Source organism: Harpia harpyja, chromosome 9 (genome assembly GCF_026419915.1).
Source record: "Harpia harpyja isolate bHarHar1 chromosome 9, bHarHar1 primary haplotype, whole genome shotgun sequence".
In the NCBI taxonomy this organism is placed as follows: Eukaryota; Metazoa; Chordata; class Aves; order Accipitriformes; family Accipitridae; genus Harpia; species Harpia harpyja.
The window spans coordinates 30,944,004-30,963,330 of NC_068948.1; the positions used below are offsets into that span (position 1 = coordinate 30,944,004).

The 19,327-nt window shown below is 52.9% G+C and overlaps 1 protein-coding gene across 1 annotated transcript in view; it reads left to right on the top strand.

Annotated features, from left to right (window-relative positions):
• Positions 1–17,127, top strand: part of MN1 (MN1 proto-oncogene, transcriptional regulator) — a 118,228-nt gene extending 101,101 nt beyond the window's left edge. Inside the window, exon 2 of the mRNA XM_052796232.1 lies at positions 15,572–17,127. Coding sequence (XP_052652192.1) covers positions 15,572–15,759 — 188 coding nt within the window. The 3' untranslated portion in view covers positions 15,760–17,127. The remainder of the gene's footprint in view (positions 1–15,571) is intronic.
• Positions 17,128–19,327: the final 2,200 nt, after the last annotated feature.

Genomic DNA, 19,327 nt, shown 5'->3' on the forward strand with positions numbered 1-19,327 from the left:
TAAACATGTTCTGATTAGCCTGCACTGTAAATCCAGCATTTTAATTCTTTCCATATGTAAGATCCAGTCTAATAAGCCAAAGTTTAAGACCATGCAATCTATTTGGAATAACCATATGGATTAGGAGTCAGACTGTGCTTTTCTGCTTCTTGTATTTATACTAATATAGAGACATTTGCTAATGTGCATGTAGCTCATGCTGGTATCAATTTTTTAAAAATATGACACCAAATGGCTTGCATTAAAATATTTGAAAAGCAGTAAAACTGTGAAAGTTTCTCTCTCGCGCACAGACACATCTGTGAAATGAAGCGTCTCCAGGCAGCGCCATTCCTGTCCCTCCCTGTAGGCTTATCAGTGGGGCTGAAGACCCCTGTGAGGGTGCTGTGCCAGCCCAAGCCCCCCTGGCTCACTGCAGTTCTCCACACCCGCTGGCCCAGTATCAGCCTGATGCCTCTGAGACCCCCCCCAGGCACAAGGGGAGAGTAGCCTTCAGGGCATGTAGGACCTGGCTGGATCCAGACCCCTCCTGCAATGGCCAGGGCTGAATCAGAGGAACTTGTGGCTATGGGGAGCCCAGGGCTGCCTGTGGCCAGCTGGGCAAGTGGTGCTGACTGTGCGGTGTTGTCACCCCCCTCCCCATCCCTGCTGTCAGAGGTATTCAACCTGGGGGTTCACCCTGCTGATGCCTTCCTGCATGCTGGAGAGAGGTCTGGAGAGAAGAGTAGCAGAGCTGGGAGCCAGGCACTTGCCCTGATACTGGGGCCTTTGCATTCATCAAAGTCATTAAGGATTACTGGTCTTTTTCCGCAATTTCTTGGTTCTCTTGGGAAGATCCCCTTCCTCCTGTCTTTCCCGTGTCTCACCAGTTTGATTCTTTCTCTGTCTTTCTGTTTTCCTGTCTCTCTCTTTATTTAACATTAAGTTATGGATTTGAAAATCCATAAGAAAAACAGCAGTGCTCTGCTTTTGAAGCTTTGCTCTTGTGCTCTGCAGTGAATGTCCCTCAGGAGAAGGTCAAACAAGCCTACTTATGATCACCTCTTCTGCAAGTACCCACCAACACTGGGGTTGGTGGTGGTGTTTATGGGTGGACGCAGGGCTCCCAGTGGTGTCCAGCAGGCTCCGGAGTCCTCTTTGCTGCTGGCTCCCACTTTGCCATGTGGTATTCCCGTGACACCTCCTTGAAGATGGCAAACCTTGGCAACCTCTGTGTCCATACTTCATCTGTTGTTTGTTTCTTGTTAATGAAGTGGTTGCTTCGTTATGTTCCTGCAGCTGATGGTACAGGGGCACTGTGACCGAGACTGTGCTTGAGGAGAGTCTGGTATGTGTCCCCAGGGTGAGGACAGTCACTTTGCTTGCTGTTCATTGTCTCTGTCTGGAAGAGGGGTGGGCTTGGCTCTCCTCGCCTCGGGGAGCAGCCATGCAGATGGGCACTGCCTTCCCTCGGGGGCTCAGGGCTTTCTGAAGGTCTCACTGAGTTTGGGGCGAGCAGCACCAGTCCCTGCTGCACCGGGGAAGTGCTGGGGCAAGGAGCGGCATCCTCCGTCCTTGTCTTGCAGTCCTTGGCCTTTTGCCTGGGCCTGGTGACCAGACCTGGCCAGAAGCACCAAGTACCTCCCTCTCCTCGTGGTGTTTCTTGTGGGACACGTTTCGGCTGAAGGCAGGAGCCTGCACCGCTGGCTGTTCCAGGGTACCGAAAGCATCCTGGACAGGACTATAAAGCAGTCGGCTTGTCATGGAAGCCAGAGTCGGACCCAGGTCTGTGCGAGTGCTGGAAAGCATTTCCGAGTGGGAGTTGTACTCTGCCATCCGTCATTTCCTCAGATGGAGAGGAGGGAGTCAGCGTGAGACATGGCAACTTCTTCCTCCCTGTCTCCAGCATTAATCTAAATGCCAAAACGCAGACCTTGTGGAATGTGCCGGCGCTGCGGAGAGCACCAGCCTCTAATTCCATATGGCACGGAAATATCCCCCAGGTAGCACTTCACAGACACCCAGCACTGTCTCGCAGCTTGTAGGTTAATGCCGCCAGCTTGGCTGCTTATTTGTGCTGGTGTTAGGCCATATTGAGGAGCTGCTGGGTTGGGCTGCCTGAGGTGAGGAGAGAGCCCAGGGAGAGAGGGGAGTGCGGAGATGCTCCCAACACTGGGCTGAAAATTGTTTATTGAAAGGAAAGGATCATATTACACTCAATTTTTGCTGAGTTTATCTTGGTTTTTATCAGATTACACACGGGATAACTCATCAATGTTGTGATCCTGCTGACATGTAAGTGAGCAGCTGCATAATTCATGGCTGCTGCAGGGCTCTGGCAATGGGAGGCACATATTTAATTAGACACCTCACCATTTCACTCTTCTGGAGCAGCCCCGGGATCACACCCGTGGAGGTGGATGCTGCGGTTGCCCTGCCTGTTGCAGCCCCTGGCTGCCTTGCAGAAGCTGTGCTGGCACTGTCCCTTTTGTCCCAGCTTGGAGGCAGAGGCACTGTGTCGTGGCTTCATGGTACAGCTCTTTCCAGGGACATCTGACAGCATAGCCCTCTGGGTGGCATGGTCTGTGTCCGGGTACAGGACAACATAGCCCCCTCAGAAGCAGTTCAGCCTGTGCTGTCCTTGGAGGACACCCGGCTTCAGGAATGGTCTCTGGAGGCTGCTGTGGAACAGCAAGCCTCCCCAAACCATGCTACCCTTGGGGTGACCTTGGAGGGGCCCATTGCACTTCACCTCTGTGCCCCAGTGCGAATTGCACTGGGAGCTGATGCCTGGCCCTGTTGCGTGGCTGACCGCACCAGCTCTCTGCAGGAGAAAACTCAAGGTGCCCATCAGCTAAAGTGAAATGTGCTGCTGTGGCCGGCCAGTCTCCCGCTGGCCCTCTGCCAGGATGCAGGGTGGCATGTCCCGGGGAGCCCATGCTGGGGTGCCTGCCGCACCGCTAGCTGGGGATGGACCCTGGGAGTGGTGTGTTGCGCTGCGCTCCTATGTGTGGGCACGGTTTCAGAGCAAAAGGGTTTGCAGCAGGTAGGGGTTTCCCTGGGACTGCAGGTTCCTTGCACTACAGTGCTGAGTTTGGAGCAGAGCTCCGAGTTGTTAAATAACACTGTAATAGGCAGAAATGCAAAGAAAACTTAGTAATGGCCTGTTAATTTTTTAATGCCTGTATTGAGTAAGAGACAAAGTAACTAATTCCCTTCCCTATGCTGAACAGTTCAATAAATTAGTTTTACAAAGTTCAGAGCTGATCAGGGTACCAGAGCTTTGATTCCTGTGCTTTGTGCCAGGGTGCAGACAACTTTTGCAGCATTTCCCTTCCTCGGGCAGTATTTCTAGTGATGAAGTTAAAGGAATATTATTGCCTGTTTCCTCTTCAGTGCTGATTGTCATCTGCTCTCATGAGGCTGCATCACAGCCCAGCTAGAGACTGCTGCTCCAGTAAGCAGGCTGTTGGTTTTACTTATAAAGCAGGCTTCCTGTTTGTGGGTCTGTCTGGCCGTCTGCTGGCTCTTTGTCCTCATGGTGTCCATCACTGGCAGCAGCATTGCCAAGAGTGTGGTTTAGAAAGCTTGGTTCTGCTTCCACAGACCTGAGATGCTCCAGTGAACAGAGATCGTGCTGGTGGAGGGAAAGGAATAGGCGTGTTCCCTGCTGCAGGGCCATGCAGCTGATGTGACAGCCGTGTTTTGACTTATGGAGACAAAGACACTCAAAGTAGGGCAGTGCATTGAGAGTGGTGATATATATGGTCCATGCTGTATGTGTATGTCACTGGTAACATCTCACAGGGCTCAGTTTCCAAGCATGGGTGAGTTGACAGGAGGCTGATAGCAGCCAGGCGCTCAGGGTGGGATTTTGGTGGGTGAGCACCGAGTTGCATCGCCAGGTCAGAACATGCCTGGCTGATTCAGCCCATGTCCATGGGATGCGAACCGCCATGAAACCCGGGAACCAATCAGTGCTGTGGGTCTGTCCTGCTACCCACCGAGCTCAGGGTCTGAGCTGGGCCCTTGGTCCTGGGGGGGGGAACATGTGCTGGCAGAGACAAGAGGTCCTCCCTCTCGGGTGCCCTTTGGAGAGCACTTTAAACCGTGGTGATGAGATGAGGGGTGTAGCATCTCCCATGTTTGTCAGCTGTAATGTTTAACTCTGAGAATCCATGTTATCTGTAAAAACACCCAGTCCTTTGTCAGTCTTTTCAAGTTCAGATCTCAACACCTTCCTGCAGCAGTGAAGCCCAGAGCTGAATTGCATGTTTATGGAAAAGTCTTCCTTAACAGTCTTGAATTTCTTGCTCTGGTCTCGCTCATCTCCTCCACCTTGGGCTTCAGGACAGAGTCAGTGGTTGCCCCTGCCCTCCCCTCTCTAGGCCACCCCCAGATTTATATGATCATTATGCTCATAATCTCCTCACGGTGAGCAACGTCCAGAGGGGTGAGGAGTCGTGTTCACAGGGGTTCAGCAGTGGACCCCTCCCCAGTGCTGGTCTTTTGTCTGGCTGTGTTCAAGGAGTGCGTATGTCTCTCTTCCTCTCACAGGCTGTTTGAAAATGTATTGGAGATAGTGAGAATTTTTTTCCATTTTTGTGGTGCTTCCCTCCATTAATTTTCTGGTTGTAGTACATTACTCATGGATAATTAAGAGTGAGCTATTAATACAACATTTAATATTCAAGTGCAGTGAAGAGGAGAGAACAATAAGTCAAAGAATCATATACTACAAGACGTTTTGGTTTAGCGATGAAATTTTTTTTGCTGGCTTTGGCTATCAGAGCATGGTGCTGCTTCCATTTAAGTATGGTCCTGAGAACTTCATTTATTGATAGAATACAAATAGGACATTAAATCAGGGGGAAGTGAATTTGAATTGCTGGCCATATATACAATTATGAACGGGATTGGCTACTTCTATCTAGTGTATCTTAAGTTAGGAGAATTATGTTAGAGACCACTAAAGAGAGCTTAGAGTGTCTTAAAATTAATGAGATTGAAGACTGTCTGGGAAAAAAGAAATTAATGCTAAAATGCAGCTCTTGCACTAGGGATGAAAAAATTGCTTTAGAGAAGTAGTCATGCTTTGTCCAGATGGAGAAATGTGGGGTGGATAGGCTGTGTACCAGCATCAAATAAACATGGCAGCCTTAAGTGCTCCTCCTTGCCCCACTGTCCTCATGTACCGGGGATGAATTGATTGCCAGCAGCGGAGAGGAGAGGGAAGCTTTCACCCGTGCCTGGCTGGGAGTGGTGGCCTTGATACAGCCCATCGCTCGGTTATCTAGCCTTCTCCCTTTCCAGTTCCTGCTGGCTGCTCCAACCACTGCACCCCTGCTCTGAACGACTGACCCGCATGTCTGCAAAGCTCCCCCCCCACTGTTATGGTATTTTGGAGGGTCACTGGGGAGCGTTCTCCTGTCCCCCAAAGGCCACAGATCTGTGTGTCCTGTGTCCACAGTGCGGTGCTTTCTGGGGTGGGTTCTCAGATGGCCACTTTGTAGGGATGAGCTGAGGCATTTTGGACCAGCCACAGGCAGTGAGTCCGTTGCTTTCTCCTTGCGCCACAGGTTAGCCTGTACTTTGGAGATGAGGAGGGAGGTTTAGGTCCATGAGCATGCCCATCTGAAACATATGGTGGATGGTGGCAGTGGCACCATGTGCCTGGCCAGAGATCACTGCTCCCTGGGCAGGGGGCTTGCCTGGCCACCCCTGGAGCAGGGCACCAGGGGTGGGTACAGAGCTGCGGCCCCATGGCGGAGCGGGGAGGTGGGATCCCCCAGCACCGTGTGTCCTGGCTGGGGTGGCCTTGGTGGGGCAGCAGGAGCGCCGGCACCGCGGCGGGAGGCAGCTCTGCTGAGCCGCGCCAGGAGCTCTCCGGAGATGGAGCCTGTAAAGATGTCACAAGTCAAGCACATGTAAAGGTTGCCATTTACAAGCAAGTAATTGCAAGAGTTACCACACAGCTGTCTCTGAGACAGCGCAGGATATTGTTATTTATATCCCCACCATTCGCATGCTGCTCAAATGTGCGTCTCTGCCCCCAAGCAGAGCAGCGGTGCTGCTGCCTGCCAGCGAGCACCACCTTGTTACGGTACCTGGCCTAGCTGTGCAGTGGGGCAGCTGCCTTCTGCCCTCAGTGACAGGGGGTCTGCTGCCAGAGGAAGGGGGTTCGTCAGTCACTTGTGTGCTGGGTTACCCTGTCTGGGTTTTGCACATGCTCATGTCATGGGGCTTCCTTTAGCTATGCCAGGTGCACCTGATCACACACATGTGCATGCACAAACACCACACACATGTAAATACTTGTGCATTATTTTGTTTGATGAGCTGAATAATTGGTTGTTTACAGATGGGAAAGGGTAAGTGTGCTTCTGACCTTTCTTCATGTGGGTTGTTTATAGTTAATAATGATCCTGCTAACTACGTCCATTTCTTTAAGGGGGCTGTTCTCTCCTGTAGGCACTCTCTGTGTTCTCTGAATCCTAAATACAAAGTCCTTAATCTCTGTAGGGAGAAAAGACCAACTGATCCCAACCATTCTGAAATAAGGAATGTAATTAAACATAGGCACTTTATTGATTCCCAATTAAGAAGCAACAAAACAAATTATTTACTAGTGTAATAAAAATGTTGTCAGAGTGTTGACAGTATTTAGGCATAAAGCTTTCCTCAGTCTATTATGTGTGCACATTTATAAGTGTCATATAAATAGCTGCATTTGTCAATGAGAAACCTTAAGCAGAGCTGTCTGTTGTAAAATTGCGTTTGCATCTTTGGACATCAGAGACTGCTCAGCAATTAGGAAACAGCCGCTTCCAGCAGTGACTGCTTGCGGGCCTCCCCCTTCCAGAGGAGTGGGTCCAGCACAGGAGCCGTGGCTGAGCGGGGCTCCGGGGATGCTGGTGTCCAAAGGCTGCCTGGTGCTAGGGGCACGACGGAGGCCTGGGCTTGGCTGAGCCTCAGGGATGAGACCAGGATCCTCAGAGGTGTTTTATGTGCAGTGTCAGTGTTTAAAACAAATTAAGCATTTAAACTGGACTGGACTTGAATAGCCAACATTACAGATCCTGTGCCTGCGCACCTGGCCATGCTGGGGTGGAGCGGTGCCTGGTCGGGCTGCAGCCCACTGCCCACTGCTGGGTCACTGCCTCTCAGCCTCCCCTGCCCTGCCAAGGCACCGTTATGCCTACTCTCAGAGCCACTGGTGTGGGGTTCCCCCCTCAGTCTGACCCACCACTGGGGGCTGTGCTGCTCTCAGCTTTTCTGCCTTTTGGTGGCTATGCTGAGATAGTCCATGGCCAGCTGTTTCCAGGTGCAGGAGCAGAGCAGCCATGCGTGGCATTGCAATAGGTGAGCTGCAGGTGAAGCCTGCCAGGGAAACCCTTCTGCTGGGGATCAGAGTGCCTTTTGCAGTGAAGCCTCCTGGCTTTGGGATGACATGAAGAAATGCAGAAGAGATCGTGGATTGCCTGTAAGGAGGTGGCTCCATCACGAGAAAGGGGTGTCCTCTGGACAGGTATTTCTAACTATCCTCTTACGTGGTCTCTGGTGGCTCTGGTCTGCTGGGGTTTGAATTTGCCCCAACACCTGGCAACCCTTTGGTACGCTGCTGGGGGAGCAGCGATTCCCAGTGGTGCTGGTGTGCAGAGTCAGCTAGGAACAGGAGTTGTTCTTAACCACGGGTTTTGCCTTGGGCTCGCTTGGCTGTTCACTGAGAGAGGGAGTTGCTTTCTTTGGTGTGAGACCGAAAAAACACCACTAATCCTAACATGATGATCTGCTCTGTGCACCCTGCCTTGGGAGTGCTGCGTAGCTGCTGCAGTGTTTGCAGCTTCGGGACACGCATGCGTTTTCTGTGAAGAGAAGTGTCACTTAGTGTAGCTTCTCTGTTTCTGTAAGCTGGAGCAGAGTGTGAGTGTGTGTGCATGAGTGTGTGAACGTGAAGCTGAGAGTAGGGATCTGGGGGAGGGGAAGGTTTCGGCAAACATTTCCTTACCAAAACAGCCCTGAGCTTTGCAGGGCTGGAGCTGTCTGATGCAACAGGCTGAACCTTTCCAGACTCCAGCTCCAACTTGAAATGCTTCAGAGCAAAATTGATGGCCGCTGCATTGGCCCCAGTGTTTACATCCAGTGCTCACCCAGCTGCTGCCAGAGGATGGGGAGAAGGGTCTAAAAGCCGAGAGTGGGAGCCACAGTCTCTGTTTTTCTCATGTGTAGCCCAATCAGTGTTGACTGATGCCCGCAGGCAGTGCCGCTCACCCGTGAGCCGGGGCAGTTGTGCTTACGTGCTGTGCCACGAGCAGTTGTGCTCCCTTGGGCCCTTTGTTTGGGGAGCAGTGGGTGCTGGTGTGGAGGAAGAGCTGTGCAGGGCCAGGGGTATGGGGAGGTGGCCCAGTTGCATGCTCTGGAGCAGCTGGCGTTGGTTTGGAGGGATGGGTGGAGGTATTAATTTTGACCATAGGCGAGAGAGTCAGCTTTTCCGTGCTGGGGACTCAAACCCAGTTCATTGAAACCAAGCGGGAGTTTATTTGTCAGCACCTATGGTGCGCGGGTGGGAGCTGCTGTGCTCTGGGGATCGGCACTGAGAGGAGTCGTCGCTGCCTGGCTCTCTGGCAAACCAGCTGTTAGTTACAGCGATGCTGTTTTTCTGTGTCCTGCGGTGAATAAAATTAAACAACTCTTTATTTCTGAATGACAGCCCAGGGACTGCACTTCTGCTCTGGCTCAGTGTGAAGTGGCTTCATCCCAGCGCGGGTCCTCTGGGGCCTGAAGCCCTCGATTCATTAGTTGTCAGGCTCGTAGGTGGATTCTGCATTAGGCCTTTAATTTAGTGTATTGCCATGGGCTACTGACCACATGACACTGCTCAAATGTGAGCAAATCTAACGAGGATCTGGGACTGCTCTTTAATTTGGTGAGAATAACAGAGTGAGCAGGGGCCTAGGGAGTGTTAATCATGAAGGAAAACTGGCTGAAACCAGGTCAGCCGGTGCTGGTTCTCAATGCGACACGATGGAGAGGGAGCGCGAGGGGCTGAGGAGGGAGTGCTGTGAGCCCTAGCACCCCGCAGTACTGGTAATCCCGCTCTGCCTGCGATGGGAAGCACCACGGCCCCAAATGGCCGGCAACAGCAGTGCACCATCTTTACTGCCATCTCTTCCTCTCCCTCTGGCTGAGCCCAGTGGCCTGCAGACCCCGCGGGGTGGCCGGGGTCCTGGGGAGGGCCGCGCTTAGGTCCCCAGCCCAGGGTGGCGTCACGGGGCCTGGCCATCCCCTCGCATCCGTGGTGCCCGTGGGAAGGGGAAGGCGATGCTCCCTGGCTATGGAAGATCCAGGAGTGCCAGGCATCTTCTGTCCTCGTGGGGAGCCGGTGGCAAAGGCCAGTCCCAGCTGCCATCCACCTGTGCCTCAGTCCTGCAGCAAGTCACTCAGCACAAAGGCCCCAGAGCCGCTCACTCCTCACGTTGAGTGGCATCCAGTCCCTGTGGTTAGATTTGTTCCATAAAATAAACAAATTCACGCCGCCCTCCTGCTGGCTGTTCCTGGATGGGGCCAACTCCCCTTGGCATGCATCACGCAGATTTATTGTGTTATATTGGAGCGGTGTCTGAGCTTGGCTGGTTTCTTTAAATCTTCTTTTTTTGAAGAGGGCTGGGCTTTGGGAGAGGGGGCACAGAAATCCTCTGTAGTAATTCCTGTTGACTGCAGTGACCAGCGAGGCAGAACTGATCAACTGCAGGCTTCCCTGCTGCTGAACTCTGCCAACAAAGTGCTTACATCTGCTTTTACACTAATGGGAACTTTATGGACTGGCGTGTCCCCCCCCAGGAGCAAATTCCAACAAGGTCAGAATCCAGAAAGTTGCCACTTGACACCGGCCATGAAGCCCTGAGCCAGCCGGAGGAGGCCAGGTTGCACCAAGGACCTTCTGGGGCAGAAGATCTAACATTATTGTGTGCATCTGATAGCCTGGAGGTCTCCCAAATGCTGCTGCTGCTGCCCCGCTTCTCAGCTGCATGGCCCCCCTCCATCCCTGGGGCATGCTGCTGGAGGAGCTGGGCAGATAGTCACCATGGTGAGCAAGGCACTGAGTCTCGCCGCTCAGCAAACGGAGGTGCGATGGGAGGCCGGCCTCTGGCAGTGCTCCGCCTTTTGGAAGACTCTGGGTCACGTTCACCATTAGCATGGCCTTACTAGTGCCACCCACATATGTGATACCTGGTGCCATGTCAATGAGGTGGGCACTCCTTACAGATGCTTAAATACAGATTTGGAGCTGTGAGTGTGGGCAGCCAAGCTGGCATGTTGTGGCTGAGCAGAGCTGGCCAGGGGCAGGGTATGGCATGGCCGAGCTGGGGTCGCAGCCTGACTGGCCAGCTCTGTTTGCTGCCATGGCAGAGTCCTGCTCTGGGTTTGTGCTGCAGATCACTCATCCCTGGGCAGAGCTCTCTGGAGCAATCCTTACTCATGCTGCACATTCATGTTGGTGGGGACTTTGCTCCAGGAGCAGGGGCCATGTGCCTGTGCCTTGCACCATGGAGCACACGAGGGGTTTGCCCAACTGCAATGGGTAATTGGTGATACAGGACAGAAGTGATACAGCCGTGGAAGGCATTTGGTGGAGAGCCGTTGGCAGCCCTGGCTTTTGGAGGTGTGGGGGCCTTATGGCACTAGTAATCTCCCTTTCTTTTGGCTCCTTGCTGTACATCACAAGCTGTGGCAGCTTGAAGGCAGGTGTGGACACCAACTTTCTAGACCCCCTTTGCACGTGGTGTCTGGGAGCAAGAGCTGGCTGCAGCGGGTGCACAGCAGAGCCAGTGAGCAGCCAGCCGGTTACCTCCTCTGCTGCACACAGGCAGGGCTCCCTGGGGGGCTCCTGGGGATGGTGCTTGTGCTGTGCAAACAGGGCTAGCTGGTCTGAAGGCAGGCCTGCTTTGTGACTGCTTGGGCTGTGCTAGACGCAGTTACCAGCAGAGCTGGAAATTGGTGGCTTTGTGCTTAAAAGAGAAGCTTAATGAAATTTCCTGTTACATTTGTACCCCCTTTTTCTGCTTCCTTGACTGTGCTAGTAGATTGTGCTGTTCTCTTTGCATACCTAGAAGATTATGATACGGCACTGACGTGACAATGGTGCAGGCAGGCAGCAGTGCTGCTCCTGCTGCCAGGTCTGTGCCTGGGTTTGGCCACACAGCTCTCAGTGCACAGCTGCACTGCCCACTGGCAAGTGGGTGCAGAGTGGAGCTGAGCGGGCATCGGGTGCCTGCCGGCTTGGGGCATGCTGTGCAAGAGGAGCACAAGTGCTGTGTTGTGAGTGTGCTGGGTACCAAAATCATGAAATGATTGCTTTGAGGCTGTGTATTTTCCTGAATCTAATGAATGACCATTCCACGTTAATGTTTATTAAAGTGATTAATACTTTAATTTTTGTGGAAGAGAGTTTGCAGAAACATAACTTGCTTCTACACAAGAGTTACTGTTCATTTTTCAGGAAATACAATCAGTCCAGACAAGGCCTGCTGAATTGTGGCCTGCTTTGGCAGCCCAAGCGTGAAAGATTATGGACGGTCTCCGATTAGCTGTCTCTGTTTTAATCCAACATTGCAGGGGCCTAATTGCTTTGACTTTGACTAAAGAGAATATAGTTTCCATACGGGTGTCCCACGGAGCTGTGCTCTGACTGTGCAGCCAGGGGCCCCAGGCACGGCGGTTGGGGTTGGGTCCCTAGCCTCCCCTGTGCCAGTGCATTTACCTGCTGTTGCATGTCCCATATTGCTCTACTGGGATGTTGGTTGGGTTCTGTGCTATGTAGGGTGCTGGTGGACCCAACTCCTCGTTGCTCTTTGCCTGAACAGGGACCAGCGGGTATTGAAGGGGCTTCTGCATTCTGGCCTGTGAGGCACCACTGGTGTTCACCCTGTACCGTCCACCCAGTGCAAGGCGTGGAGCCTGGGCCATCTTTGCTGTTGAGTACAGGAGCATTTGGCAGCAGGATAAGATACAGACCGTGCATGTAGTAGTGTCTCTATATCCCTATATCTGGGCAGAATGGGCAGCTCTTTAGCCTACGGTGTTGTTTTTGTAGTGCTTGGACTACTCCTAGGTTACAAGGCATTAATGAGGAGCCCCCTGCCTGTGCCTGCATGCACACCATGGTGTTGTGCACATGGGCCTGTGTTAGACCAGCCCAGTGCTGGAGAGTTTGTCTGGGGAGAAGGGCAGCGTGACTCTGCTCTGAGGGACACTGGATGTGACATGTCCTGGCACCCAGCTGGCTCCTGACATGGGGCTCCGTAGGGATGCTGTGCTCTGAAATGGCCGTTCCAATGCCACAGCCACTTGAGTGTGAACCTGGCCCACACCCATTAGACATCTCGGCTCTGTTTCCCCTGCAGCACTGGATAAAGAGTTTAATTAATTTGCAGCATTAGGAGAGGGATGAATACTGGGTAGGACCGGGTATCTGCCTGCACCAGTGGGGCTGCGCTGCAGCCCGGCTCCCTCCCTGCTGTGCCAGATCTGTGCAACACGGGACCTCTGGGGCTGGCACCAAACCCACCGGTCCTTGGAGAGTTGCCGCAACCTCACCCTGCTGAGCACACACTGGTCTTGGGGACCCTGCCCCAGCCACCTCTGTGCCCAGGGCAGCAGAGACAGATCCCCTCTGAAGTAAGAGGATTTTGAAGTTTGGGAAAGGGGCATCCTTGCAGAGCCTTTACGGCAGCCTTGCGCAGGCACGTGGTCCTCCAGTGGCTCAGCACCTCTGCCCCGTGTTGCTCCTGCAGACCTCTGCCTCAAAGTTGTGCCGGGCTGTCTGGCTGCTCTGGCTGCTGCAGGGCGGTGAGTGAGGCAGGAGCATCCCTCCCAAGCATGGCGCCTCTTCTCCTTGCTTCACCTTGCTCGAAGCTCTGTCTGATTTTAGCTCTTTGAAACGAACCTTTGCACCATCCTCCGGGTCCCTTGCAGCACAGGAATGGCCAGGACGAATGCATGCGGGTGCGATGGCGGAGGAGGACAGGAGGTCGATGATCAGGAATGAAAGAGGGGGTGGTAGCAGGGAGGTGGGGGTCTGTCCTGCCCAGCAGCCCCGAAGGGCTCCCTGGGGAGACGGCCCCAGGGCATCACTCCTGCTCCCACCACCCAGGCGCAGGGGCTGCCCTTGTCCTGTGCCGAGCACAGCTCAGGTACGCAGACCGCCGTGGTCTGGATCTCTGGCCACAGAAGGGGATGGGCAGCTCCCTGCTCCTCATGGCTGGAGACGTGACCACCATGTCACAGCTGGCAGGAAGGGGCTCCAGTCTCTGCCTGGTGCCGGGGGAGTGGGTGTTTTCAGTGGCAATGCCCCGGAGAGGCCAAATGCAGGCTGTGCCAGCCTGGCTCCCCCTTTCCCCCCTGCTGCCACTGCGGTTTGCAGTGACCACTGCCTCTAAACAAACTGAAAGGCGATTTCAGAGCAGGCAGCAATGAATGAATTCTGTTTTTCTGAAGCATTTAGTGTTGCTTTCAGTTTGCTTTGATGATGTCTTCTCACAACTAGTGTAAACAGACTGCGCAACGGGGAGCACTCACATGTGTACAAGAAGCTGCACATGAAAGACAGAGGCATCTTGAAAGCCATAATAACGCTCTGAGTGCCAGTTAAAGGATTTGTCACTAAGAGCACTTTACAGATAGAATGAACTTATTAACTAGTGTGACTAACAGCTTGCAAGGTTTAATTGATGTGTGTTTGTTGTCCTTTTATATCTCTCCCCCTCGTCTTCCTCTTGGCACCGATTCCAGCAGTTGCTGGTGCAAAAGCAGCAGCCTCTAAGCTGCCTGAATAGGTACCAGGAATAAAAACAAGGCCAAGCCCTGCTCTGAGTGCCCCTGATCCTGGGCTGCGGTCAGGGCTGCAGCAGCCCCAGGAGCTTGTCCCTGCCATCCGCTTCCCCCCTTAGGAACTGAGGCTGGACTTATTTTCTTGCTCTGGGTTCTGTTATTCCTCCCTAAGTGATGCTGAGTTTTTGAAGATAAAGCTTTTCAATGCATGAATAGTATGGATAATTAATGTTTTTGCCAGACAGACTACTCATTGCAAGATTGATTGACTATTAAGGTCATAATGCAGAAGCCACCCACACGAAACAAACAGGCTAATGTTAGACTTAAGCTTAAGCCGAGAGTTGGTCAGCTGTCCACGGTCACAGTGGGGGCTTCCAGTCATCTGTCAACAAGTGATTGATTGATGTGGACACCTTCCAATCTTATTCTGATTATTCTCAGCAGCTTGCCTGGTGGCCATTTTTCAGGAGTTGGCAGCACTCAGACCTCCAAGACTCAATGCAATGACTGCACAGGGGTTAACCCTTTCCTTGGATCCAAAACATCTTTGTTACAGGCAACAATGGCAATGCACAAGGGAAGGACTGTGTTTGTGAGCCCCGATTACGGAATACACTGGGAAACTCCCAGAGATCACATGCGGGAATGACGCTTTGACTTTCAGACATTTCTAATCGACTTGGCCCGAGTAAAGCTGCGAGCGGGGATCTGCAGAGAATCCACCTGGAGCAGAGCAGATACAGCTTCGTAACCTGGCTTCTTTATCACACTGTCTTTTGTGGGCAGTTTAACATGCTGCAGAGTAAACCGTGTGTATCAAGGCCCCAGCAGCAGAAAGGCAAATTCTAATAACTCGGGTAGGAGAGAGTTCAGAAGGGAAAAAAGAAAGGGTTTGGATGTACTTGTTTTTGTGCGAGTGACGATGAATTAAAGAGGGCTCTGCTGTTTTTAAGGATGGCTCCTGGTTCAGCTCTTTGAATTCACTAGGAGAAATCTGTTGCCTGGATGCTTTCTGTATGTGCCCATGAAGATGACTTAAATATATCTCTCTGAAGTATTTTATGTACATGTTATACTTGGTGTGTGCCCACACATATGCCAGTGGGAAAGTGAAATTATAATTATGTATGCTATATAGTGTATGTTTACAGTATATAAACATGTTCTAGAGTTCTTTTGGTTGCAGGCATGTACTGTGGATTTCCATTTCCTTGTATGTTTTTCAGCAGTTTTAGTTTAACTGCTTTGGAGGGCCTGACACCTGGCTTGTTCACCTTCCTGTGTGCTTTCTATCCATGGTGTTAGCATTCATAATGTACCCTAACAAGCCTGCTGTGGGGAAACGTCAAGAGCCCTTTCTCCTCCAAGAGTTACATCTTTATGTAACTCAAGTGCATCATTGCATTTTTATGGTGCAATCCAAGTGCTGTAACGTAGCAGAGCTGGCACAGAGCTGTTGTGCACAGGATTGTGACAGGAGGGCTGTGCTAAACTGCTCTGGGTGCTGGTGTGTTGGCATGCACACCTTGGGATCCCAGCATGGCCTGGAGGCCCTTCACTGGCCCCTGGCAATGGGCTGCAGTCTGATATTTTTTCTATGGAAGATGCTGCAGCAGGCCCTGATCCAGGACCCCTTAATGTCAGCCTCTCTCCTGACTGAGCAGGGACTGGGTCTGAAGCCAAAAGGAGCTGCTGGGAGCTGGGCTTCCATAACCATGGCTGAGTTTTGCTAATCTCGTCTGCTCTCCATCCCTTGCAGGTGGTGATCTGTTCCAGAGCCACGTGGACACCTGCTCGGACAGTGCCCTCATGCAGCACCATGCCAGCCTTGTTGCTGACTGTCTCCTGGACTCCAAGGACCATCTTCCACTGCACGGCTGGGCAGCTTCCCACTCGGAGCTGCTGCGCTGGGCAGGCTCCCTGGCAGCGGCACTGACCTGCACCTAAGTGAGCACTGTGCCCAACATCTGGTAGATCTGGTAGGCTCCCAGTGGGAGGCAGGATGGACATGAGTTTCAGCCAGCCTTTGCCCACAGGCAGGTGCACCAGGGTCGCGCTGGAGAAGAGGGCGAGGTGGGGTGTATATAGGTTTGTGGGGATATGCTGGAGGCTGGTACCACTTAGGGAGGGCTAATTTAATTGCATGAATGCCACCGGCCAGCTGCTTTCACAGAGACTGCCTCCCAAAGGTGTTTGCTGGAGTGAGGGTGTGAAGCATAGGACTTAGCTCTGGCTGGAGATGCTGACCAGCTCTTCCTGCGGGAAGGACCCTCTCCTCAGCCACAGAGGGGATGCAGCTGGGGCAGTAACAGCAAAGGTCTCCCTGGGCTCTGCTCCCCCTCCTGTTCAGCTTCCAGGGTAGTAGTGGGCTGGGGTCTGTAAGACAGATGCCTGCCTGGGCAAGGTCCAACATGTAGGTGCTGCAAATCCATCCCTGTGCAACTCCCCAAGAAAGGCCAGGCAGGGTTTTTTCCCCAGCCCTGCATCAACTCCTTCGCCAGAGAGAGCAGGGCTGCACTGGGGAGGGAATGGAGCGACCTGTAATTGTGTAAACTGAAACAGGGGACTGAAATGCCATGTGCTCTCTGCAGAATTTTTCCAAGGCACAGCAGAGCCACGTGCAGGGCTTCAGCCCTCTTGTCCAGGGCTCTGAGGGCTGTTGGTCTGAGTGCATGAAAGAGCAAGAATTTGTCTCCAGAGGCTTTCGCACCAGCACTGTGGCCTTCCCCTCCTCCTCATGCACTCCATGCTCATGCTTGTGTGTTTAGTTCCTGCCAGGCCAGGCAGAGGGACACTTGTGGACCAAGGGAAGGCCTCTGATAGTAAGAAAGTAAGTCCACAAAAAGCAAGTGGGTTAGTTTTGTCCATCGAGTTGTATCATGAATTGCTTATCTTCCCTCAGGAGTCTTTTCCTCCTGGGCCTTGGCCGAGGGGCACCACCACCTGATGCAGCACAAGATCTTGGGCATTTTCAGTAAAAGCTGTCTGCCGCCATTGGTCTTAACATCTGTGGGATGCAAAGTGCTCTGGGATTGCCACAAAGTGCAGTGGAAGTGTAGAAGCTGATGAATTGGTTCCCATGAGAGACTGTAGACCTGCTCTTTTAGCTTTTGTTGAGCAGAAAGTGGCTTGTTTGGACATAGTCATGCCATGTAGCAGTGGTAAGGCTGGGAGAACCAAGCCTAGGTCCTTCATCCATAGCGGCCTGTGTCCTCTGGATGTTAAGCATCAGCCAAGGAGGGATGCTGCTGAGTGCTTTTCCACTGACTGCAGGTGGTGAAGAGTTGAAAGGCACCAGCACTGCTTGCTGATGGCACCAGCACTGCTTGCTGACAGCTCCAGCTCAACAGGCTGCACGGGATGATTTTCCTGGAGCAGCCCCAAACAATGGGCCCAGAGCAGTGCTGGTGGTGCTAACCCTAGGACATGTGGAGCAAACCCTCACTGTGGTCTGGGGAGGGTGTACCAGGGTTTCTCCTGCAACTTGTTACGTAAAAGAGAGAGGTACCATATAGTTATTTCTCCATGTCTAATCTCTTAACATGCCACTGCAGTAACTAAGATGGTTTTGTGTATTAGAGAGTCCCTCCGATAGGGTTGCACTCAAGACTTGAGCCTCTAGGCTTCCCATTAGGTCATGTAAATCTAACAAAGAGTTTAATGACCGTGGCAAACAAAGTGGTTACCTGCCATAACAGAAGCCCTGAGGCCATGCTGGTTTCCTTCCTGCCTCAGCTGTCCCGTTGTCTGTCTGCTGTGCCCAGCTCCAGGGTGCCACCTCGCTCCCAGTCCTCTGCTGGCCATGTCCCAGCAGCGTGTGGCCCTGGGGTCCTTGGCTGAGCTGGCCAAGTCAGTGTGGGTCCAGTGGCAGCAGGGTGGCCTTGGTACCTCGCTTGCCATTCCTTGTCCTGGTGTCTTCTGCAGGTTGGCCATCTCACCTGGGCTGCCTGCGCTGAGCAAGGAGCTGCGTTAGCTCCTGGAGCCCAGCCCTGGTCCTCCTGCCCAGTGCAGTGTGGCATCCAGATGCCCGCTGAGCAGCCCACCGGGCAGAACCTCCACCATGCTGAGCAAAAGATGCGATAGCCTGCGAGCTGGCAGCCTTGCTGATGTGGACAAGGGCTGGGAGTGAGCAACCTGGCAGTGCTTGCCTTCACCAGCAGCCACAAGCCTTGGTGTCCCCATGGTGTGAGCCCAGTCAGCGTGGCCTCAGGGCTCCTCCTGAGGCAGCGTTGGTATAATAACACTGATGAAAAGCTGATTAATCCTTGTAAGCGAGCTGCAATAGCTTCCCTCTAGAGCTGAAGAGATTACCACTGATTTGTCATCCTGATTGTTTCAAAGAGAGGTGCAATTAGTTGCTCTAATTTAGCTTCGCTTCTCACTGAGTGGCATGACAACTGAGATGTAATCAGTAGATCTGCACACAATGGCAGCCACTGATGGGTGCAGCTGTGCCCACCACCATTTCACATGCAGAGGATGGCCGCCAAAATGGTGGAGCATCACGTGCTTGTGTTAGAGGGGCAAAGCCCCCTCGGTGCCACGTGGCTGCAGGGCAGTGGAGCAGACCCAGCTTGTGGTGCCGACCTGTGCAGCAGGTGGGTGTTCATTTTTGTAGCCTGCTGAGGGAGGAATTCCCACTGGGGGAATGCTGCAGGGATAGTGATCTGCTCCAAGCCATGCTGATGGAGCCAGGGCTTGGCAGGGTCCTGCGCCACGCCTGAACGGGGCTCTGGCAGGTGCTGGTTGTTCAGAAGGCTGTTGGGAAGATGCAGCGAGTGCTCGCCTGAGACCCACCACAGGGGTGATAGGTTGCGTTGGATGTGGGCATGACATTACACTTACTTTTATTAAAAAAAACAAAACAAAACAAAAAAAAAGTGGAAGGAAATCTTGTTTTTATTCCTCTGCCTCCCCCAGCTATTGTCCCTCTTCTTTGCCAGGCGCAACAAAATCAATACCAGCTACAGGAGAGGGGTGGGTGTTTCGCTTGAGGCTTCCTCCTTTCTGAGGACTGTCTTTACTTTGGAAAAGGTGCAAAGCTACTATGGAAAATGAAGAGCCTGTGGTGCGTCCCTTCTCAGCAGGCGCAGCCCTCCAGCTCACTGCTCTGGGTCAGCAGCCAACCTCCCTCTGGGCAGAGAGGAGGGAACACATGGTATTTCAAAATGTGTCCATTTGCAGTGAAATCACATAAAAATTCAATTCACAATGAACAAAGTAAAAATGCTTTAAAAACAAAACCTGCCTGTGGCTATTTGTTGGATGAAGCGCCCCCCCCCCCCCCCCCCCCCCCGGAAGGCATTTTGTTTTTGAAGCAAGCTGGCCATGCTTGCTGGGGAGGGTGTTCGCAGGGTGGCTCAGAGCAGCTCTGCATGCTGGCCGCCGGCAGCCCTTGCCCCTGGCCAAGCACCGTGCAGCTGCTCGGCTCATGTTTCCCTGCCACGGCACAGCGCTCCCCATGTCGCTGCAAGGTCGTGCTTCTCCCTGGCTGGGTGGCTCCCGGCCCCTCTGG